Source organism: Vespa crabro, chromosome 4 (genome assembly GCF_910589235.1).
Source record: "Vespa crabro chromosome 4, iyVesCrab1.2, whole genome shotgun sequence".
NCBI lineage: Eukaryota > Metazoa > Arthropoda > Insecta > Hymenoptera > Vespidae > Vespa > Vespa crabro.
Window position 1 is genome coordinate 4,081,929 of NC_060958.1, and position 25,313 is coordinate 4,107,241.

Consider the following 25,313-nt stretch of genomic DNA (forward strand, 5'->3'; position numbering starts at 1 on the left):
TATACATAAATGTATACGCGTATATGTATGTATAGGTTGCAACGTGCTTGCTGCATGCCAGCGAAATTGCCCTATTATTACTTCATCTAGTCCGGGATGGTGCCTATCCGTGGGCTTAGAGGCGCGATCGTCCACGAAGAGGTCGTTTCCTTGGGTCGTTCAACCCTTTGTTGTATTTGCAGATGTGTAGAAGAGACATGACGACCTACTATTCTCCTTATGTGATATTCCCTACGAAGTTCTTCGATCGAAATATCGATGCAAAATTTTTTTAATACGATGGAAGACGGGTAGTGAGGATTATTCCTTGACCACGTGTCGGAGAAGTGTTTTAATACAAGGCGGCTGATGCCGTGAAATAGTTGAGATAGAAGGTACGACGAAGATGAACATAATCTCATCAGGAAGGAAGAAGGAAGAAGAAAGGAAAGAAGGAAAGAAAGAAAGAAAAAGACAGAGAGAACGAGAATGAGAGAAAGACAGAGAAAGAGAGAAAGAGAGAGAGAGAACGAAGAGCATCATTCTTCCCGCCAGAGTCGCCGGTTGGTAGGCTTTGTAAGAGAGAGAGAGAGACAGAGAGAGAGAGAGAGAGTGAGAGAGAGAGAGTAAGAGAGAAAGGGAGGGAGAAGGATGAATAAGAAAAAGAGAGAACTGGGTGTGCGGTGAACGGGTGCGAGGGAGCTAGCGAGGGAGCTAGCTCAGCTAAAAGGTGGGAGAAACTTGAGCAAGTGAGGTAGAGTGGGAGGACCTTACGAAGAAGAGAGTAAGAGAAAGAGAGAGAGAGGGAGCGTATCGCGCGGCGCGATCGGCGTACCGAGCGAACGAACGGAGAGTTGGACGTTTCTCAGTGTCGCCGCGGCGTTCGTGCTAGTTGTTTCTCGTCTGATTTTATTTTTCGCGCTGCCGGTTAAAATCCGTTCGTGCATTCTTCTCAACTTCCGATTTGTCGTCCGTTCATTCTAATCGATCATTGAAAACTAATACACACGTGGTTCTATATACAGATATATGTATATATGCGTATATGTATGTATATTGTAAGTATATATATATTATGTGAATATATATATATATATATATATATATATTTATATATACAAATCTGTATACATCTCGTATCGAGGTTTTCTTTCAAAGTTTTCGGCGTGTAGTTGCAGTTTGTTCGAGCGTGTCCCACCATCGATTTGGGAGTCACGAGATCGCCTTCTGTTTTTGCGGTTACGTCGAGCGTGTCTCCTCTTCGTGCGGATTCGTCGGTAATCGCGACACAAGATCGAAGGTGTCGTTTGGAATTCGAAAGGTATCGGGGGGAAAAAGAAAGTGCGTCGAACTCGAATGGGACCCGTTCGAATTTGGCGCCAAATCGATCGTCATCAAGGAACGACCATTATATACGTACATACATACATAAGTACATATATACCATTTAAATCGGACGTATACCGCGTGTTGTTCTCCTGTTGTTTATAGTGCGATTTTTAATGTTATGTACGTTAGAAAGAAAGTGACATAGTGTTTTTTTACAATATATTTGTGTGTATTAGCTTAAAAAAAACAGAAAAAAGGAACAAGACGAGATCTCTGTCTATCTGTTTCTATTTATTTCTCTCTCTCTCTCTCTCTCTCTCTCTCTCTTTCTCTCTCCCTCTCTCAAGCTCGTCATCTCTCTGATGCTTCGACATTCACGCACATCATTTCTGCCACTGGATTATTCGACGCGTCGTCGTGGGCGAGCACGTGGACGCTCGCCATCCTCCTCTTCTTCAACTTTGTTTTCATATTACGATCTTCCGCGAGAACTGGCCGATTCGCCGGAAAAGAAGCTTTCTGTGATATTTGGGTAAGTTATTTTCATTATTTATATTTCTGCACTTTTATTCATAGTATATATACATATACATTAAACTTAGAATATGTATTTAGAATACATAGAAATTTAGAATACACACACATATATATATATTAGACTCAGAATATATATTTATACTTTGAATGTATACATGTATATAAACTTTTACAGTTATATTAAAAATTGTTTGTTTACATTCTTAGAAACTATGAATATCATAGTATTTTCGTCTCTTATATTATATCGCCGAAGAATACTTTTTTTTTCTCTTTCCATTTGTTTTTCTTTAGTTTCTTCGTAACTCATACGACATGTAAACACTACCTGTATTTTGCTCCGATTATTATTTATCATCGTTTTCAGGGACATACCGCTTATCAATAAGAACCAAGGATCGATCTTGTCTGTTTTGTTTTGTCTGTATACGCACTTACTATGTGATATAAATATTCTATGGGTCGACTGTCGTTTCAACATTCGTTTCGTTCGTCGCTCCTTCGTCCTGAATCGAAGGACCCGGCCGAGTTTTTCGAGATTCTTTGTATTCTTTTCTTCCTTTCTCTTTCCGAGAAACGGTCATTGTAATGTTTTCGGTCGAAGAAGGCTAAAAAAGGGATTTGCGTGCATCAAAGATATATCTATACTGTAGTGTATATATATATACAGGGTGAGATTTAATTCTCTCATTCGTATTTAAGAGAAAAAAAAATTTTGTTTACCAGGAAGCATCGTCATTTAATATATACTATTACTAATCTATTGTTATAACGCTTTTCTCATGTTAGAGTATCTGAGAAAATTGTAAGCTTGCCGATAAGGTATTACTGTTATTAGAGAAGCGTTAACTCCTTTAGCAATAAGTTTCTATTATCGTGAAAGTAACGTGCGAAAGTGCGAAGGAACATAAGGTTAAATGCTTTACTATCTCACGAGAGGGATATAAGTTACGGCTCTCGTCCATCTTGTATCATTATAGTTTGACAAGATCCACTCATCGAGACTTTTCCAGAACAGAGATAACGACGTTCTCTGTTGACAATTTCATATCGAATATCGGGGTCGTACGAAGCGAGTCTGTGAAGGAAATGGCAAGAAATCTTCTTTTCAGTATTTATACAACGATCGTAACTACAAAACCGAAATCGAAATTTTGTTTTTCTTTCTTCGTAAAGACATTCGAGCGACGCACATATCGATCGATCGAACAACAAAGATATCTAAGTTCTCCGAAAAGAGAGGAGAGAGAGAGAGAGAGAGAGAGAGAGAGAGAGAAGTAAGAATTCTCAAATAAGAATTCCTGATTAGGATTCTACGGAGTGTTCTACAGTTGATGACGTCATCGAGAAGGATCATCATCCTCTTGGAATTAACTATCGATTAAAATATTCCTTCTACTAGTCACCCTTCTTCGCACGTTTCTTGAATTGTACGCAGCTGAGACGTGTCTATCCGGAAATGAAATGAAAATAATATTTCCGATCAAGATAAAAAAAAATAAATATATATATATATACATATATATATATATATTTATATACTACAAAAGTCTGTAAAAATCCTTTGATATCTATTAAGATTAAACAATAAAGTATTACAAAGAGATTAAATAGTATTAGAAAATAAAAAACATTCTTTAAGAGAGTAATGGCATGACGGCAACGAAATGTGTGTGTAGAAGCTGCAAGGTATTTATAACTTTATATCGATTAACCTTTCAAAGGAGGAAGGCGTATGCACATTGCGTTTATGCGTGCTGCGTCTACCTACTGCTCGTTCGCATTCGTCATGGCTATGCCGTCGTTGTAAACCATTGTCTTTTACTATTCTTCCCTGTCTTGCATCCCATAAAGCTTGTCTTCGATTAAGTTCTAATTTTCTTTTTTAATCCTTTTTATATGTATATATATATGGGTGTGTGTATATGTGTATATATATATATATATATATATATATATATATATATATATATGTATATGTAATCTACGTGCTCGAAAGCACGTAAGCATTTCCAGTGAGAGATGGTCAGTCTCAATGTTATTTGGACGGAATATCTCTCCCTCTCTTCTCTCTCTCTCTCTCTCTTTCTTTCTTTCTCTCTCTCTCTCTCTCTCTCTCTCTCTCTCTCTCTCTCTCTCTCTCTCTCTCTTTCGTGTCCGGTAAATCTAGTCAGGAGTCACGAAGTGTCGAAGAAAATAGAGTCCACGATACACTACTACGGAATAGAGGACGGTTCCGGTATCGTACGGACCTCGTTCCCCTATTGTCCCTTGCATTCCTAGTATTTATCTGTCGCCTAGTGGCGTTCTCCGAGAGGTAGCTCTCTAGCTGAGCGGAGCGAATTGCTTCTCAAGAGTCACTGCTCCGATTGCGAAATTTTAAAATCGAATAAGAGAGAGAAAGAAAGAGAGAGAAAGAGAGAAAACATACGGACTCTTTAATTCGAGCCGGGAGAGCAAGTTATTTCTGAGTTCATCTCTCGGTGAGAGGCCTCGTTGCTGTTTTTAGTCGATAAACGCACCTTTTTGTCTCTTATTATATATTTATTATACGTTTAACAATTGATTAAAAAATCGAAATTTAGACATTTCGAATTCATCGAATTCCCTTTAAATGATAAACGTTTTCTTTCCGTTTATGAATGGACTTTCCTTCGAGGCTATTATCAAGCGACGAATAAACAGAACGATTACGTGTTCCGAAAACGTAAGAAAGATAGACGGCCAGATACCTGATTGTGCTAATATGCACGGTTCGAGGTCCACGGTAGTGTTGTGTGGATGACGATAAGATTGTCTCTTTGATTTGTCGAAGCTGGACGTGTATTGTCAACAAGTATACTCATTCATCGTTAAAAACTATGTACTTGTCGTTAGATAAAACGCGATTAAATAACATTCTTATATCTTTGTTTTATATATATATATATATATATATATATATATATATATATACACACATATATATATATGAGACGTACATATATAATATATAAATGTATGTATGTATATATTTCTTGTTGTAAAAACAATTTAATCGATCGAATAAGAGGACTAGATAAGAAAGAAGATTTCGGTGGAAAGCAAGTTGCCGATACGGAAATTAGATAGAAATCATGGATTTAAATCACTCCTAATCATCATGCCTTTTATCTAAACTACCAGTTACAAGCACGCTGCCGTCATCGATTGAGACATTGAACGTAATCTATAGCGAGTTAGTTCTATGCTAGGATCGTTCGTTCGTACGTTCCTACGTTCATACGTACGTACGTACGTACATACGTTAATTACTTTATCCGTTTTATCATGAAAGTAATTATAATATTAAACGATTACTTTTTTAAACGTAACAAATTACGAATTATTATATACAAATTATTTTCGAATTATTATAATAAATTATTCTCTAAATGTTTATTTCGAATTGAGATTCATTGAAAAGAAAATGAAATTATCCTTTTTTCCTATTTTTCGAATCGAAATTAACGATATCCATTTATTCGAGGAAGATTCTCGTCGTAAACGGCATTAGTGGGAATATCTGTTTCACGCGAAAGAAATGACGTTGATGGTTTATAAGTTGGATCCTTCGGCATATCTTCGGTCCTGCATTCTTTTATTCCGTGGCCGGTCTTTACACGGCTTGCCAACGTCCCTCTACGTGATTTACATCCCGCATTTATGACACAACGTAAAATCGTACAAAACTTTGCTCGCGCGTGCTTGCGTGCTCACTAACTGACTGACTCGCGCGAGTCTAAGTTTTCTCGTTGAGACGCCGGGAGCCGTTAAAGATGACGTTCTGTCTCTTCTCAAAGAGATCCTTTTCCTCTTTTTTTTTTGCTTTTTTTCTCTCTCTTTCTCTTCTTACGTACTTTCCACGCTTTTAAACGCCTGTATATCTCGTTGGACGATGTATGAGATATTTATGTATGAGATGTATGAGGTATTACGATCCGGCTTTTATTCCTTGTACGTATCTACGTACCTACGTACGACGGCACTTCGAATAGTTTTTCTGACGACATTTTTCTCATCTTCGAACCCTCGAAGCTTATACCGATATTCTCAGTTTTTTAATTTTTTTTTTGGTAAGCAAGTGTGTGCGTGTGTATGTATATCCATAGAGATATACATGTGGTATGTTTGCCTCGTACGATACATTACGTGCGTTCTGTAGCGTGTCGACGAGTGCACGGATAGTGAGACAAATATAGCTTAGGCATTGTCGCATTGAAAGGAGGAAGGAGAGAATGAGATAGTGAGAAAGAGGAAAGGAAAGGAGAGAAAGAAAGAGAGAAAGAGAGCCCCACAAGCTCTTGCACTTTCTTTCACGTAATTTATTATTCCGCGTGGCGAATATTCGCAGTCAATCAAGGAGAGACTGAGTCCAGTACGGCTTAGAAAGTCCTTCGTGGTGTGCTATTAAGCTCGCATATCAGAAATAACGATTAGAATAGGCGGAATTAACGAGGGCAGGAACGACGTTAGCTTCGTAGCTATTCCGTGTCCGTTTCGCCGCATCTGGTATTTCTCTCTCTCTCTCTCTCTTTCTCTCTCTCTTTCTCTTTTTATCGTGGAAAATTCTTTAGATCGTCATACATACACACACACACACACATCTATATGTATGTGTACGTACGTAAGAGAGCTTTAAACTCTGCACACTTTCACGATCAGAATTATACACTCTAGCGAACGAGTTTATCTGCGTCTTTCTTTGCGTTGCTTGATACAAGGCAAAATTTAAATTCCAAGTTCCACGAGAGAAAGAGGAAAAGAGTAGAGGAAAAGGAGGATGAGAAGGTGGAGGACAAAGAATAGACAAACGTTGCTTTAAGAAATGTCTTGCTCACTTTAGGATATCGTTATAAAAGCGAGAGACACGGGCGTGGACGACGCGTATAATACTTTGCCGAATGCCTTGATAACGACGTAAATTCTCTTGCTGATCTGCAGCGCCTTACTGTTCTCGAAGCTACGATTGTTTACGTTACAGCGAACGATTTATTTCCTCATTAAGAATAATGTGCCAGAGTGGAAATAAACAACAACTATGACAATGACGACAACGACCATGACGACGACGACAACGACCATGACGATGATCATGACGACGACAACGACCATGACGACGACTATGACGACGACGACAACGGTAATAACGATAATTATGACGACGACGACAACGACGAACGAAGGGATTCTTGCTCTCTACTTATCGTCACCGGAAGTGCGAGGAACGGAAAGGAAGGAAACGAATTGAAGAAAAGTACATCGATCGGGATATATGTACTTATATAGTCGACACGTATTTATTTATTATTAGTTCGATTTAATTTATATATATTTTTTCTTTATTTTTTAAATGCTTATAATATATTTTTCAAATCGTTCGAGACGATATCTAAATGATTACAAATTATTATTTATAGCTATACTATATATATATATATTTTAAAATTTTAAGATATATATTTTTCAAATTGTTAATATTAATAAATCTATAGAACATATTATACACACACACGCGCGCGTACGTCGCGTGTATATATATATATATATATATATATATATATATATATATATATATGTTTATATACACACATACATAAATCTTTGAGTTTCCCGAAAGCAATTTTTCTTTTTCTAGTTTGGGAAGCACCACAGGAGGGTAAAAAATGTATAGAGAAAGAAGCGATAGCAAGGGTGTCTTTTTTCGGTCTTAAAGACGAGGGAAGAAGCACTAGGTAGTTGGCGTAAAGATGGCAAGCTTAAAGCCGACTTTTTTTATGTTTTTCTTTTTCTGTTCTTACACATTTATTCTTTGATTTTAGTGCCTCGCTTTAATCAAATTCTCTCTCTCTCTCTCTCTCTCTCTCTCTCTCTCTCTCTCTCTCTCTCTCTCTCTCTCTCTCTCTCTCTCTCTCTATCTTTAGTTCTCTCTGTTATTCGATCCAACAAAGTACACATAAACTATACGTGAAAGCTGTGCCTGATTTTCAGCATATATAAGTTCGACTAAACGATGATATTGCAAGATATTGAGATAAAAGAGTAACCTCCTCTTGGAATCCTCTCATGGATGGTAAACGACGATGACGACGTATGAGAAGCAAGAAAGCAATTACGGTCGATTAAACGGTAAAGAGCTATTGTCACCGAGAACTTTCATAATAAGAGAAAGAGAAAGAGAGAGTGAGAGAGATAAAGATCCTAATACCGCTCGTCGTTGATGCGTGAAATTGAGCGAAAAGGCGAACGGTTGGGAGGTGGTAAGAAGAATGAAAAGGAAAGAAGAAGAAGAAAAAGAGAAAGAAAAAGCAAAAGAAAAAGAAGATGAGATAGTCGTTGTCGGCGAGTGCAACGCGAAAATATGTATATTTCCGTGATTTTTTCGAAGGATGGAAGCTGCCAACATGGAAATCGTGGGCGTCCTTCCGTCGATAATTTACTACAAAATTTCAAAATCTTTTTCATCAACGGTATCGTCTTCGTCGTAGTCGTCGTCGTTATCATCATCGTTATCGTCATCGTTGTCGTCGTCGTCATCGTCGTCGTCGTCCTCGTCCTCATCCTCGTCCTCATCCTCGTCCTCATCCTCGACTTCGTCGACGATGTAACGGATAAAAGAGAAAGATAAAAAGAGAGAGAGAGAGAGGATCATCGCTAGTTTTCATCGGCATTCGCAAAATGCTAAAAGGTTATTGCCTTTTTTTTCCATTGAGAGATCCCCTTCTTCACCTTACTTTCTTATGTACATATACACACACACAAGTGTATACATACCTACATACATCTATGTATACACATATCGTTGGCTCTTCGACGGTTCTTCGAATGCTGTTAATTATAGTGTGTGTCCATCAGGATGAAGTAACGGTCGTTGTGGAGTTGCGTACCAACCTTCTTCGCGGATCCGATCGCCAAAGCTGATCGCAAAGCGAGATAAACGAGCCGCCGAACATAATTTCGATCTTCGATCCAGTCAAATATATCTATATTTCGATTTCCGTCCTAGCGAGCGCGCGAACGATTTGAAAGATTTTAATTTACCCATTCATAAGTTAAAAATCCTTTAACTATGATAACAATGATCGTAGCCGTTAAAATTTGTCATTCCGACAGATCGATCGATCGATTCGATTGAATCAACCCTGTCGAGTCAAATCGACGAAAGTTCTTACGTCGAAGGATTGTCAAAGTTCTATAGTGAGGAACGAAATGGTTCTGTCGATCGATTGAACGATCGAGGGATCGTTAATGAAATCCGATGCTTTCGATCGGACAAATCGGCCCTCTTTGGAAGAGAGAAGGACGGCATGTCGTTAAAGATCGCGGATATTCTCTCTCTATCTCGCGCCATTATACGCCTCGGAATCGGTCGCGCGTAAAACCAGTTCTACGACTCTGGAGAGTCGCGAGAAGGAGAAAGAGGAGGAAGAAGAAGGAGGGAAGCGAGAAGATACGGAGATATGGAGGGTAGAAAGGACAGAGAGAAAAGAGCCCTCTCTCGTTCCTTATTCTCTCTCTCTATCTCTCTCTCTCTTTATCTTTACCTTTCTCTGTTTCTTTTCTTACCTACCAGAAAATGGTTCGCTCCGATCACGCTTTATTGTACGTATCTACTTTTTCCGAGGATCATTTATCCGATTCTCGTACGATCTCGAAGAAAGAACGTTAGGTACGTACTCGGTAATTCGTGATCCGCATTCGATCGATACTCGCTTGCACGATAGCCGATGGTTGTTTCGAATATGTATGTATAGACACTCACGATTGATCTCGATCGATGTTCTTGACGCTCCATTCGAATTACATTTCTTTCTTTCTTTCTTTTTTTTCTTCATTTCATTTGAATTTGTTTCTTTTTTTTTTAAATCAGGAATAAAGATTACGACTATCCGTTCGTTCGATATTGTTATTACAGTAGAATGCACGTCATGTGAACTCAAAATCGACTTAAAGGGTTCGTAAACGATGTATATATATATGCGTATAGGTACCTAAATGGAAAGAAAGGATTCGAATACGAATTTAATTTCGAGCTTTGGAATTTCTAGTCGACTCATGATACCCGCTTCTTTGCTATCTCATGAATCTTTTCTTCTCCGTGAGACGACCTAAACAAACATCTCTCGTCTAAAGCCGACTTGTAGCACGTTTCCCTGTTCCTTCGTTTTTTTTTCTTTCTTTATATATGTATGTATGTACGTATGTATGATGTACGTATATATGTATGTATGTATAAATGTATGTATGTATATATATACGTATGTACGTATATATGTATGTACGTACGTACGATATACGCTTACCGATGGGTGCAAAGCGACGCGCTGTTTATTTAAATCGAATTGACTGACGGATTCAGCTATGATCTAAATATTTTCAAGCTACCTTTTGCATGACGCCTTCTGCCCGTTTCTTTTTTCTTTTTCTTTTTTTCATTCTTTTTTTTTAACTTTTACGAAAGTGGAACCACGCTTTCTTCATGTTTGACGAGCTATGCAAATTTCATTGAGGATACAAAAGGATTGCAAAATCGTTCAACTTCAAAATTATAAAAGAGAGATAAAGATAGAGAAATTGAGAAAGAGAGAGAGAGAGAGAGAGAGAGAGAGAATCGACTACAATGATTCTCTTTAAATTCACTTCGTTCGGGGAAGACGAACTGTTCGAGATGAAAATTCATCGTGAATTCAAATTTTTCGGATGTTGTGAGAATTTTCTTGAAAAGAGAGAGAGAGAGAGAGAGAGAGAGAGAGAGAGAGAGAAATTATCAAATAATCCGAGTATATATGCAAATATATTCTCATCATCATAGATATATTCGAGAAAATTTATTCGCCGATTTCGAAGATTTGGTTGTAATCGCTTAACGTCATCTGTTCCATGCAATAAATAACAATAAACTATGAAGGAAAAAACTAAAAGAAGAAAAAAAAGGAAAAGGAAAGGTAGATAGATATCGACTCGCTGAAAGCACATAAGACCGTCGTCGTTAACGTTATTTCATCGTTCTCTCTCTCTCTCTCTCTTTCTCACTCTCTCTCTCTCTCTCTTTCTCTCTTTCTCTCTCTCTCTCTCTCTCTCTCTCTCTCTCTCTCTCTCTCTCTCTCTCTCTCTCTCTCCCTCACACTTGCCAATTAACTATCTCCACAAACACATCCTAAGATAAGATACTACTCCCTTCTCTATCCTCATAGATACCTTGACTTTCTGGTTGTTTCGATTCGAACGTTTCCGCGATAAAAAGCGATCGAACGCGATCGTCGCATGGCGCGTAGGTACTTGACATATGTCAGAGATTAAATCGTCCTGATAAAGAGCGTTACATCGTCAACATCTTCCGTCAATTCCGCCGTTCTAATTAGAAAGCCAATTAACGTCGTTTGCGCGATCACCACGTTTATATTCTTCTCTAGTAGAAACGTCATCTCTTGTTCTTCATCTTCGAGATAGAAAGAAAAAAGTAAATGGATAGATAGATAGATAGATAGATAAATAGATAGATAAAGAAAGAAAGAACTTTACCGTAGAACGGAAAATTACAAGAGTTCTTAGTACGATTGCTAGATGAAACGATACATTTATATATGTGTATATATATAAATATACATGTATATGTATGTGTATATATGTGTATATGTATGTGTATATAATGATGTACATATACATATATATATATATATATATATATATATATATATATACGTATGTACGTACATACATATGTATGTTTCCAGAGATGAAGGAGTGCTTTAACTTAATGTGAATCACTCTTTCTCGGTGGTTTTATATCGCTACGTAGAAAGAATTCGCATAGAATTACAATATAATCATCGATATTTTTAAGATTACAATTCGTTTAAGAAAATGTTAGAAACAAATTTGTTCGTCGTTTCGTTACTAACTATCACAATATTTTAAATCACTTTCTTATATCATTTGAAATCGTACGTAACTGTAGATGAATTAATTCCATAATGATAATATCTTTTCTAATGATATTTGAAATGGTAAGCGAATTCTTAATAACGTTCGCGATAACTCTTGTCACGCAACCTTCGTGATCGCATAATATATTTTTTTCTTTTTCTACCTCAATATTCTCGATATTCTGTTACATGGACTAGAACGTCTGAGAAGAATGATAATACCCGTCAATAAATCAATGTACTCGGATATGAAAAGAATATAAAGCATTCATGCTTTGGTGGTGGCTATTTTCCACGTGCCTCGTATATACTACCGGAATGTATAAATCAGTTACATATATCACGTAACATTGTGAATAATTATTACCATATCATGAGTGTGGCTCATATCGAAGTGCTCATATTATGCGTTTTTCTGTGATGTAAAGAAAAAACGAGATGGCGTTAAAGGGGGGAGTAGAGAGGAATGAAGAAGGTTATTCAATTAGCGTAGAAAACATATCATTTCTTATGATATTTCCTTCATACACTTCTTTTTATGTGATTTATGAATCATAAGAACCTTACGATTTATCATTTACAATTTATCGATTACATTTTACATTATACATTGTCAAAGACAAAGAATAATTTTTTTTTCTTCTTTTCTTCTCTCTCTCTCTCTCTCTCTCTTTCTCTCTCTCTCTCTTTTACTCTTTTGAAGTTACAATGTAATACAATTCACAGAGAAAGCATAGAACGTCGTCTAGCAGGTTGGCCACGCTGTTACGCAGACTCGCGAGCGGTTCGTAGACCTCGCTAAGATAGGTAACCTTGCAAGGCCTCCTGTGAGAGGTTCTCTCTCGCTTGCAAAGGAACGAATCCGCTAGGAGGCATTCAATAGAATGAGTCGACGAGCGGTACGAGGAGTTGGCCGAACAGGACGCCTGGATGCCCGTGGTGTTTAGCGCTCGCTAAACGACTCTAACATCCGTATCTTTAGAGAGTATAAAAACGGTTTTGTGTCCATGGTCTTTCTTTTATTATCATTAATAGACATAACCAAGATCATCGGTCGATAAAAATTTATAATCAAATTTCATTATATGATTAGAAATTGAATGATTCTTTTGAATTTTACCTTTGATATCCTTCGAAAACTACGTTATAGATCGTTGTTAGTAATTCTTTTTTCTTTCTTTTTTTTTTATTTCTTCATGATTTTTTTCTTTTGCAGACAAACATAAATAATTATTATAGTTGTTGTTTTTTTTGTTTCAAGGAACAATAAAAATGACGTGACGATGATGAGAAAGATTTCTTTCGTTAGGTAATACAAGACGTATTTGCAACTTTGCTTCCACATAACTGCAATATCGCAATTATCTTATCACCGGGAGTACAACTCCAGTGATGTGGATTTTAACTAGAAACACAACCGGTCGCAATTCTTTTCCGAGTGATTCACATCGACGCTTCGTTTCATCGATCGATTAACGTTTTGAGAATTTACGAAAGGCTTTTAATAACGTGTTTACGAGTAGAAAGGGTCCAATTCACCTTCGGTAAGTCGAAAGAACCACCAATGAAATGGATATATCGTGTATTCCTAATTACCGTCGTTATCACTAAAAAGAAGCATTAAAAGAAAGAGAGAGAAAGCGGATGATCGCTTTAATTCCAATTAGCTTGAACGATCGAAAACCAGTTTCGCAATAGCGAGGGATCCATCGCAGGTGATCTATTCTTCTTCTTCTTCTTCTTCGTTTTCTTCTTCTTCGTTTTCTTCTTCTTCTTGGTTTCATCGTCGATCTCGAATGATCGCTTTCGAGGATCTTTTTCACGAAAGGTCTCATCTATCATTTTCTCGTTTAAACAATTTATCACTTGCGATAACGGGCTTATCGATATGGTTTTTCTAACATGAATGTGACGCAAGCTTTGGAAAAATGATTATACGTACACTGGCCAGTGATTAATCGTTAAATCTTACTAGCAAACGTGTTAAAATAATTCTTTGATTTTCTTGTTAACACGTTTCTACGAATCGCCCTTTTAGATTTCGTGGATGTTGTGTTTTCCATCTTCATCGCCTCGTGAATAAATAAAAAAAAGAGAAAAAAAGGAAGAAGAAAGAAAAACAAAAAAGAAAAAGGACAATAAATCGCGAGCTCGCATATTTTCGCCCGCGTAAATTCGTTTAAATATCGTGTAAGATACATATATATAAGTTAAGTGAGACTCCATAGGAACGCGAAACGATGGAAAAAGGGTGTTCGCGTTTGCCTTGCCGTAAACCGTGTTATTCGTCTTAATGTACACGAACGTTTAACGAGTGTTAAAGCCATAAAAGCCGCGCTGACACCACAAATTGACGCCTCTGCCTCGAGACACGTGGTATTCCATTATGACTTTTGCAGTACGGACCGAGAAGACCGGATTCGTTTTAAAGACCGAAATATAAGAGTGTTGGTAATCGAGAGAGAGAGAGAGAGAAAAAGAGAGAGAGAGAGAGAGAGAGAGAGAGAGAGAGAATTACGACAAATAGACTTCGTAAACGCGACAAGACAAATTTTTGGTATCTCCTTTGCCTCTCTCATTTGCACCTACGATTCGGAGAATTGAAGTTTATTGATAATAAGATGAGTACACTCTCATGCAAAAGTTTGAATTATTCTTACAATATATATATATTAATCTTATAGTGTATTGTCTCATTGTAAACATTATCATGAATTAACAAATATATTGTTGTAATAATGAAAAAACAGAAGAGGAAAGAAAAATGGTCCGTTTTTAAATTCATTTAATATTACGAAGGTTATACGAAAGTTTTCACAGACATGTATATTGGTTATATTTTAATGCGTTCTACTTTAACGTAATTCTGTCTGTTCATATTATCTTCTCTTTTTTGCTGTTTTTCTTATGTTCGAATATGATATTTATTTTTTATTCTTTTTTGTTTTATTTTTTTACTAGGGTGGAAAAACGATACGCGTTTGTAATCTTTTTTTCTTTTCTTTTTTTTTTGCTTTTATTAAGTCGTAAAGTCGAGCGAAACATCGAGTGACTTCGTTAGGGTGACTCATGCACCGTGTCGTCACGCGACAAATTAGCATGACATTAGACGTACTCTCGTCGGATTAATGAACGGACATTTTAATCAAATAATGATGACCGTGGGATTGGGAGAGAGGAAGAGAGAAAGAAAGAGAGAGAGAGAGAGAGAGAGAGAGAGAGAGAGAGAGATCAACGTTATTTTCGACGTCAAGTAATATAGGAATTGTACGTATGTAAAATCCTACAGTACGATACAGTTCATCAATGGTATGTGTGTCGTTCGCATAAGTGACCAAATTGCATTTGTACGTTTCCATTTGAACGTTCCATTTGAACTCGTCGACTATCACTTCAGTTACATACATATGTACATACCTACGTACTTACATCATACATATATACATGCATACATACGTGCATACGTGCATATGTATATACGTACATACGTATATACGTACCTACATACACACATACATATATATACATATATATATAACTATATATATATATATAGCTACATTCATACCATACTTCAAATCTCGTTTGCATCGAGAAACTCGACGAATCCAGCCGAGAGCGTTCCGCGATCTTTTATCATAATAGGCTCGCGTGCAAATAATATTTTCTTTATACAAGCACGAGTCTCTCTCTTTTTGTCTCTGTCTCTGTTCATCTATCTGTTTGTCCGTCCGTTCGTCCGACCGACCGACCGATCGTTCGTCTCTTTCTCTTTGATCGTAGCTTACAAGGCGTCGCGTTAGGATATTGGAAGGAAAGAAGGGAGAAGTTCTCTCTTGTAGAGAGAAGGCGGATTGCTTGCGTGCTCTCACTCATTCATCGATCATTTAACACGTTCGCCAGGATATATCGTAAGATTTTTTTTAACCAAGGTAAACTCTATCATCGATAGCGTAGGCTTAGAAAGGGCGTTGTACGTACGGTGCGTTGTCCACCGTATTGAGTAAGCAGTTCTCTTACTCGCCTTCGAATAATTTGTTTTGCAAACGAGCCTTAAGGTGGCCGATAAGCATGATTGTTCGATGACGCGTGTTATTTAACTTCTTCCTGCTTTGAATGTAACTTCGATGTCTTCATTTAACCTTTCTCTCTCTCTTTCTCTCTTTATTTGAACGTTGTAACGTCGCTTCCGTTTTTGTTATTCTCTGTGACCGTATATATACATCCATGTTGTATGCTAACACACGTTTAAATATTAACCTGTTGAATTCGAGAGTAGTTCCTTCTTGAATGGTAACTTAGCGGACATATAAGTCCAACAAGACGATACAATACCATATAATATTTGGTTCACAGAAACATTCATTGTGTAAATTGATTTCTTTTTTTTTCAAAAATTTTCTCATTTGAATAATTTTACGAAAAAGTTTGTCTTTTACAATACATAAGGTTGTCTCAAAAAAGAAGTACAGTGTTTTCATCCGTGATAAGCTTAAGTAGATAATTCGGCATTAGTCAACTTCATAGTCTAATTTTTAATGTTTGTCCTCGTTGAATGTAGTTATCGCTTCATTTTGCATATCATTGTTCGATTATATAACGACCGAACTGTACTATGAAATTTTTTCGATCTAATGGGAAATATTCATTTTTCTTTTTTTTTGTCGATGACAATGCACGAAAAAAGAAAAGAAAAAGGGAGGTGGTTTTTTCCTTTTTTTGTTTCTTTCTATAAGAATATTGCAAAAGTTATCGAGCAAATTCCAACCAAAGTTCAACGATGACGATAACGATCGTCGTTCGAACGATGGAACGTGCGCACGTGCGCACGCACCGATGCGCTCTCGCGCGCGCGTACCCTACACAACACAACCACCGAGCAACCGAGCTGGCAACTTGAACGACCGCAATTAACCTTACGTAACTCGGCGTATCCTCGCGGCGGTGCCTCCTCTGAACTTTGCCGCGTGAACGAACTGCACACAATACGTCATACGGAAGGCAACCACTCCGTTTATGGTTAAAGACCATCAACGAATGGGAAAGTTTCGAGATCGTCGATCGTACGTGCGAATTCGTCGATTCGTTTTGGCGAAAGTTTGACTCGATCTTTTCTTTTTTCTTTTTTTTTTTTTCGTTCGATTTCATTTCCTTTCTTCCTTTTTTTTTGTTTTTTGTTTATTTTTTTCTTTTGTATTTTTATTTTCTTTTTCTTAAACCGAAAGAAAAAGTGGAACGGAAATGTTCGTAATTCATTTATTCGATTTTGTAAATATTAAGCTATGTTTCGTATCTTTTGATATTGTTTCATGGGAGTTTGTCGCGAATGCAAGGAACGAGGATTGTATGGTATCTTTCGAATATCTACTTATGTAGATATGCGATCTTGAAACTCGACCGGCTAGTCGTCAAGACTTTATCGAAGTGTTTGTCAAAATATTACGAACAAGCAAGTCTCAGCAATGATATGGACTAGCGCCGATAAGTGCAATATTTGATATACCCTTTACAAACGATTTTATTATTATCGCCTAGCGACCGAACGAGAGAAACTAGTTTTTCTCAAAAGGTATTGGAGTTCTATGTGATCCTGTTGCAAATAGGCGTCGCCTATTTTTTTTCTTTTCTTTTATTATTATTATTGTTATTATTGTTATTATTATTATTATTATTATTATTATTATTATTATTATTATTATTATTATTATTATTATTATTGTTATTATTATTATTGTTATTATATTTCCTTTTATTATATCTTATAGTTCGTAAAATATTCCAAGCATCGAAAGCTATTCAATACGATCTACTATACTCTTTCGTTAGAAGTATTGTCTTTACTTTTATGGGGAGATGATTAATTTTACATCGATAAAATCCAAGATAGTCCTTTAACAGCTATGAAGAAACGTGGGTCGTTCGTTTGAATATATGATCGAAGAAACGTTCTCGGATTATTTCCTCCTTTCATTTTCTTTAGGAAATCTAATCTGCGAAATATAATTAGCCTCCCTAGTGACTAAACCGTACGACCAGTTAAATTTAGAGGAAATGTAATGGCTAACGGAGTAGGTGGTCGTTTTCCCTTTTCAAAGGTTTGACAAGCAGGTATTATACTCTAATTACGAAATACGAATCACGAGGACTAATAATGCATTATAAAAAAAAGAAAAATATATCCATTCTCTTGGAAATTTATTAATTTTTCTTCATTTCATTTCTTACTGATACTCCTTTTTTTATCTGATCAAATTAAAATTAATATTTTCGAGTACTACAATAATTGAAAATGGAAGGAGAAAGTAACTCTGGTAAAATAATGAATGTATTTGATCGTTGGTGTATAGGTAGTCAAGTTGGTACTACTTGGAATCCTAAGACATCTTGTTCCGGTTGCAGGTGCACGAGAAAATGCGCGTAAGGTCAAGGTGACGGCGGAGCATGGAGACCATGGAAGACAGTGGTGGGCAGCAGGTCGATGCCTCGAAAGGGAACATCGCACCTGGCTTACTGGTAGCGAGGAAGAATTGTTTGAAAATCGTTGAAGCTGGTATCGATGTTGACACGGTTAAGCAGGATGAGAGGAGAACCACCATCGAGATGGATCCATACAAGGAACTTGAGCTATACCTCGCAAAAGTAAATGTGAGTGGAACGAGTATATCACGATCGATAGATAGATAGATAGATAGATAGATAGATGATAGATAGATCGATCGTTCCATTGATCGATCGATCGATCATTCATTGATCATACGTACGTACATTTATTCGCCGTGTTTACTTCGTTAAAGCGATAATTCGATCCAGGATGATCAAGCTGATCGTTTGGTAAGGGTCATTTTTCTTCGTAACGACATTCACTTAACAGCCGTAATGCTATTCCATAGACAAAATACTTAAGAAGGACTATCTCTGAGACACTGTTATATGTCAAAAGATCCGTATATGGTACGAGAGGAATCTCAATCTGATCGACCGTTTATGACCCCACAAGAAACCTTTTGCGTGAGTCATCCGATCGACTTGCCTTTGGACAGTTCTGAGAGCTCTATCTTTGGTGATCTATCGAATAATGAGAAATATTATGCTTCGAGAGAAGCAGCTCTTAGTAACTTGAACTTTTCCTTTTTTTGTTTTTCTTCTTCTTGTTCTTCTTCTTCTACTTCTTCTTTCGTTTTCGTTATTTTCGCGAAGGAGATCGTAAGAATCGATCACTGAGTTTATCGATCGTTTCGTCGATCGTCCGTTCTTGCGGTCTAGCGCCCGCAACAAATTGAACGTGACGCCACGATTCCGGTGCAAAATTCCAAAACACGTTTCACTTGATCGAGACTTCGGTCCTCTTCTTCTCTTCCTCTCCTTCCTCCCTTTCACTCTACCTTGTCTTTTTTCTTTCTTTTATTTCTTTTTTTTTCTTGTCGTTCATCCTCATACCGCTTCACCTACGTCGCTACATCTGTTTTAGATGCTCCGGCAATGGACTAAACGCCTCGAATGGCACCCGAAAGCACGAAACCGGTTTTTTATCCGCGAATTCTATCCTTATACGAGTCCTACTTTATTTTCCTCCTCTTCTCTTTTTCTTCTTCCTCTTCTTCTTCTTCTTCTTTACTGTCGATCGACACTGCGGTCCGCATTTGTTCTACCTCAGCTCGTCGACATCGTTGCACCGAGCAGTTGCATCGATGCACGTTCGACTAGAAGAGTCGATATTCTCGTGTTAGAAACAAGAGGATTTCAAGCCGACGAAGTACGATTTACCGCAGGTAACGCTCGATGCTCGCTTTTGCGGCGAGAACTCGGGAAGCTTCTTCTCATTTTCTTCTTCTTCTTCTCTTGCTGTTTTCTTCAGAAACGCCATTTCTAAGATTGCTTCCGCGAACGCGACGACCACCGATGCGTTTTCTTCGGGAAATGTTAGAAGAAATTCGTAGAATTCTAAATTTGGCGCTGAGAAGATACCTTCCGCCTTTAAGATGCTTCATGAGAAAAGTAGATAGATAAATAGATAAATAGATAGATAGAGAGAGAGAGAGAAAAAAATATATATATATATGTATATATATATATATATATATATATATATATATAGAGAGAGAGAGAGAGAGAGAGAGAGAGAGAGAGAGAGAGACAAAGATAAAGAGACAGAGAGAGAGAGAGAGAGAGAGAGAGAGAGAGAGAGAGAGAGAGAGACAAAGATAAAGAGACAGAGAGAGAGAGAGAGAGAGAGAGAGAGAGAGGAGATAGATATAGAAAGAAGAAGGATAGATATAGTTTATTGGTCGTAAATCGTGAGACTAACATAAACGGTATTTCTTCCAAGGCTATTTCTTTGGTGGGAGCTCGAGATTATACGCGATCCTCCTGCCACATATATATATTTTTTCTTTCTTTATCTTCTTCTTCTTCTTTTTATTTGTTTTCTTTCTTCTATCTCTTTTTTTCTTTTAGTTAGACCAGGATTGTGATACGGTCCGCCGAATTTAACCTTCGATAAATTCACAGTCTTCTTCCCATCTCCTCCCCGACGATGACGACATTCGAATATCGTTAAGTGGTCGACGTCTCTCAGCTCCCTCGATACACCAAAAGCAGATATATAGAAGAAAGAGGATGATGCTGATGATGATGATGATGAGCAGGAGGAAGAGGAGGACGAGAGGATAAGGGATAGAGAAAAGGAGAGATAGAGGTCAGAGACACAAAGAATATAAACGGTCGAGCAAGACTTTGGTCGCTCTCTTTTTCCGTATCTTTTACTCGTACGTCGACGTGTTTTCTATTCAGAGTATATTCTTTTTCGTTCACACGCTTCGACTTACCAGAATCACATGTCGGTTCTTCGACAAGGAAAAAAAGGATCGATAAAGTCTATCCCCTCTCTTTTTCTTTCTTTCTCTTTTTTTCTCTTTCTCACTCTTTTTCTCTCTTTCTTTTTTTTATAATGGGAATCTTCGGAAGAAGTTGTGCTTGTTTTCCACGAAGATTTTATATTCTCATTCTGAACTCATAAAATATCAATCGAACGTTTCTGTCTTTCTGTTGCTACTGTTACTGCAACTGCTACTCCTGGTATTGCTGCTGGTATTGTTGTAAGAAACTGCAAATAAACCTTCTTAATCCGTAAAACATAACATAAACATACGTGCAGTCTATATTAACATAATAGACTAACAAAGTTTATGAACTTAACGAGAATCGTGTCTCGTTTTTTACGATCTTTCTCTCTCCTTCTCTCTCTCTCTCTTTTTCTTTCTCTGTTTGTTTCTTTCTCTGTCCCATGTGCGAACCGATCGTTCGTGGTAGATTAGATTGATTCGAGCATCTATGAGGACGATCAAAGAGGCGTTCGAAGAACAGGTCTGCTTCGTCTTCTTTCGCTTCCTTGCGTTCACAAATCCTGCGATACGATAGAGGGATCGTCGATCGCACCAGACGGTCTCTCTTCTCTTGTACGAGGGAGAATGAGAAAGAAAGAAAGAGAGAAAGAGTAGAGAGTGAGAGAGAGAGAGAGAGAGAGAGAGAGAGAAAGAAAGAGAGAAGAGGAGATATATGAGAAGGAAAAGGAATACACTTGGGATCGATGTCAAAATCATTCGATGATAATCCGAATGACAGGTTGTTACATCGAATACCACCTCCGACGCATAATTTAGTTACGCATATATCATTACACGCCGCCATCTAAGAGATCTCGTCGAAGGTAAGACGGTAACTTTGTATTTCATCCTATCACATCTATGACCTCCCTTCTTCCTCCTCCTGTTCCTCCTTTTTCTTTTACTTCTTCTTTTTCTTCTTCTTCTCCTCCTCTTCCTCCTGCTCCTCCTCCTCGTCGTCGTCACCATCATCATATTCTTATTTTCGACGAATACATTCCATGCGATTTTTCGTTCAAATGATTGCTTTATCATTCATGAACGTTTGATGGAAAGTATTTTCACTTTCGACATTCTGTTTCCTTTCGTCATACGAAACGTACACCTTAACGTATAAAGATATAGATATTCAGTAACTATGATACTACTACTTATACCATAAGTAATTTAATCTTATTCTATTATTTTTCTCGCAAATTATATTTCATTTATTTCAATTTGTTTGTAACTAAAGGGAAAGGTAAAATTTCATAAATTTTCTTCATAAATTCGAATAGAACGAACGAATTCGCGAGGAACATGCACGAACAACACGTACAGGGAGATAGAGTGAAAGAGAACGATCGAAAAGATAGTTTAGTTGGAAAGACACATTCGTAGATACATACATGTATCGTCAAGATTAAAAGATAGCTATGTAGATAGCTCCGAGTGTAGTCCAGTCAGCATTCGCGTTTACGCTCGAGGTCGTTCCGTTCCGTTCTGATTATTATCCGTAACCTCAAGCACGAATAGAACTTGGTGTATCGCATCCAAAGACAAAGTCTTTACTTATTTACCTTCAAATGTAGACGAATTTATTTACATTATACGAATCGAGTATCCAAAAAAAATAATAAAAAAGAAAAGAATAAGAAAACCTATTTTGATATTTTATCGATGAAGATGAGTTTTCTTTTTCTTTCTTTATCCCTCTCTGTTTGTCTGTCTCTCTCTCTCTCTCTCTTTCCTTCTTTCCTTCTCTCTTTCTCTTTATTTTTCTTTTTCTTTTGCTTTATCTCACGTTAAATACAATCTGTTTGTAAGTGAATGGCGAACACCTTAACCGGCCAATCGTGAAGGATCTTCTCTCTCTCTCTCAAGAGACGATCTTGCGATCTCGTGATGCTGCGAGTAATCGATTTTCACATCGTCTACCAGATGCAGATAAGATCACGTTCCACCGCGTGACGCATCCCCTTCTTCCCTTCTTCCGTATTTTCCTTTAGATTCGTATACATGTACATACATATAAATACGAAACAATATATGTATTTACTTGGGTACACGAAGGAAACAAACTGACCGGCCGATCGATCGATTTTACAAGTCATTTTTCGAAGATAATTATCAAGGTTGTTAGAATGTCGGGGGAATAATAATTAGGTTGACCTTGCCAAAAACGTAAAATTTCATAATGCTGATCAAGTTTCTTCGAGTTCGTCAATGACAGAGTTTGTATCTCTCTCTCTCTCTCTCTCTCTCTCTCTCTCTCTCTCTCTCTCTCTCTCTTTCTCTCTCTCTTTACTGGTGAGTACTTTCGCTCTTGTCTCTCTTCTGTCACAGCAATCGTCGGTCTCTAGCAAAACACACACGCACAGAGACGAAGGAAGAGAGAGAGAGAGAGGGGGAGAGAGAAAGAGAAAGAGAGAGAGGGAGAGAGAGAGAGAAGTTGGCGGTGCATCGCGTTGCGTATGCAACGTGCGCGCGCGTGCCTCTCCTCGGCCTTCGAGTCTCCTTCTCTTCCTCCTTCGCCCCTGCCAACGGTTTACGCGCGTGGAAGCAAATATGTTCGCGAGTGGGTGGAAGTGTAGGACTGCTGTGTATCCGGTTGGGTGTGTCGGATGTGTTCGACGTTCAGAAGCGTGGCTTTTTGGACTCGTTAAAGCGTGTTCTCCCTCTCTCTTACACACACACACACACACACACACACACACACACACATATATATATATATATATATATATATTGAATATATATATATACATACATACAAACATATATATATATGTACTTATATACACATATTTTTTCTTTGTTTTGTTCTACTTGTCCTTTAAATTTTATTTTCGTTTAAATCTTATTTGCTTCATTTACTTATTTTCAAATACTTGCGACCTACGTCACGAGGAGAATTTCAATATCGTGTTCGTGAATGAAATCACGAATGAATCTAAAATACGATTTAATTCAAAAAGTAAGAGAGAGAAAGAGAGAGAGAGAGAGAGAGAGAGAGAGAGAGAGAGAGAGAATGAGAAAGATTGAATTATACACAGACGTTTAGACGTCGCGACGGTAGACGTTCCGTTTTCGATGAGAAACGAGAGTTTTGTAGTTTGATTATCAAGTATGACTCGAGTTAATTAGAATCGTGCTTCGAACACGTAATACCGAGAAGTTGAGCGAGTATTCTCTCCCTCTCTTTCTGCTTTGCTCGAGATCGTAAAGTCAGCATTACGATAGGCGAACCACTCACGTCGTCTCGACTTTATGAATGAAGAAACCGAGGCGTCGGTGAACTCGTGACTCCTCCAACCCGTACCGTTTCTCAGAACCACATTGATACTTGTATTCATATCGTATATGTATATATACGTACGTCCACCTACTTACCTTTTTCTAGAGCGAATGTACTTGAAGTGTGCGCAAGCGCATATATTAAATACACTTTTGACTTTACTAGAATCCACCTTCGGGCGTTCCCTCATTTGCATTGTGGAATAAACGGAGATAAACTATTCGTAAGAATCACTTGCAAATCCTTCCTGCTTCTCCTCTCTTTCCGTTACAGAAGCTTACTGATGCTTCCTTTGACAGATCGTTTCTTGTTGGAAGATCCGATTGAAAGAAACCAAATGTTTTCTTTCGTTAGAATGAGCGCTTTTTATTGTTTTGTTTTTCTCTTCTATTTTCACTCAAACCTTCTTTGATTTTAAATAGAGAATCGATTTAAATCAATTTTACTCAAATCGATGTTTTTATAACTTCTTATAGATAAAAAAATATAAATGACAATTTATTGTTTATTATGAGATTTTATTCTTATTAAGATGTATAATTCGACATGTTACGCAAAAGAAATGTTAAAAGTTTGTAAAATTGAATGATGATTATCCTTTATCCTAAACCTATATACATAATTCGTTAAAAAAGGATGCAATAAGATAGTTTTACATAAAAACAATATTAAGAAGTGATTGCTAGGTTTTATTTAAAAGTGAATAGCTATACGTTCCAAATGATTGCGATATGTATTTAATGTAATAGACAAAAATTAATATATAATTAATATACGTAATTAATAAAACATACAAGTAGAGAGGGAGAGAGAGAGAGTATCAATAATTACTATCTATATGTAGAATTAATGATTGTAATATTTCATAAACTATATTATCAATTATATTCGATTGATTTATAAACATTTCTATAAAATGGTATAAAAGTAAGAAAGAAAAAAAAGGAAAAATGGAAAAAAAGGAATACATTTTGTCAATACCAAAAAAGAAAAAAAAGAAAAAACGTAACATCAAGTAACTAATTTCCAATCCGTTCGATCTTTCGATGCACTTTCATTTAAATCATTATTATCGAAAAAGGGTAGATAGAATCTCGAAAATCGGAACGCGGAAATCGATCCATGTGGGCGCATTCGAGCTTCCCGAACTCGTTTCGTCGGCTACGTTCTCGCAGCTGGTTAAAAGGATTTCATGGTGCAAGGAAAAAGGACGAAAAGTCGTTGGGTCCGATAAAAAGAGAATAACGAATAAGGAGTAAGAAGAAGAAGAAGAAGAAGAAAAAGAAGAAAAAGAACAAGAAAGGATGATGGCGAAGAAGGAAGAGGAAGGAGGAGGGAGTGGAACGCGCGCGCTCGCGCACGTTG

The 25,313-nt window shown here is 37.3% G+C and overlaps 1 protein-coding gene across 7 annotated transcripts in view; it reads left to right on the plus strand.

Moving 5' to 3' along the window:
- Positions 1-513: 513 nt before the first annotated feature.
- LOC124423671 overlaps positions 514-25,313 on the plus strand; it is a 162,138-nt gene continuing 137,338 nt past the window's right edge. The window contains exons 1-3 of one of the 7 annotated variants that reach the window (XM_046961681.1): positions 514-1,037; positions 1,124-1,840; positions 18,189-18,434. In XM_046961681.1, the coding sequence (XP_046817637.1) occupies positions 18,231-18,434 (204 nt within the window). In that variant the 5' untranslated portion in view covers positions 514-1,037; positions 1,124-1,840; positions 18,189-18,230. The remainder of the gene's footprint in view (positions 1,038-1,123; positions 1,841-18,188; positions 18,435-25,313) is intronic. The other 6 variants (XM_046961682.1, XM_046961680.1, XM_046961683.1 and 3 more) reach the window with 6 other exon arrangements.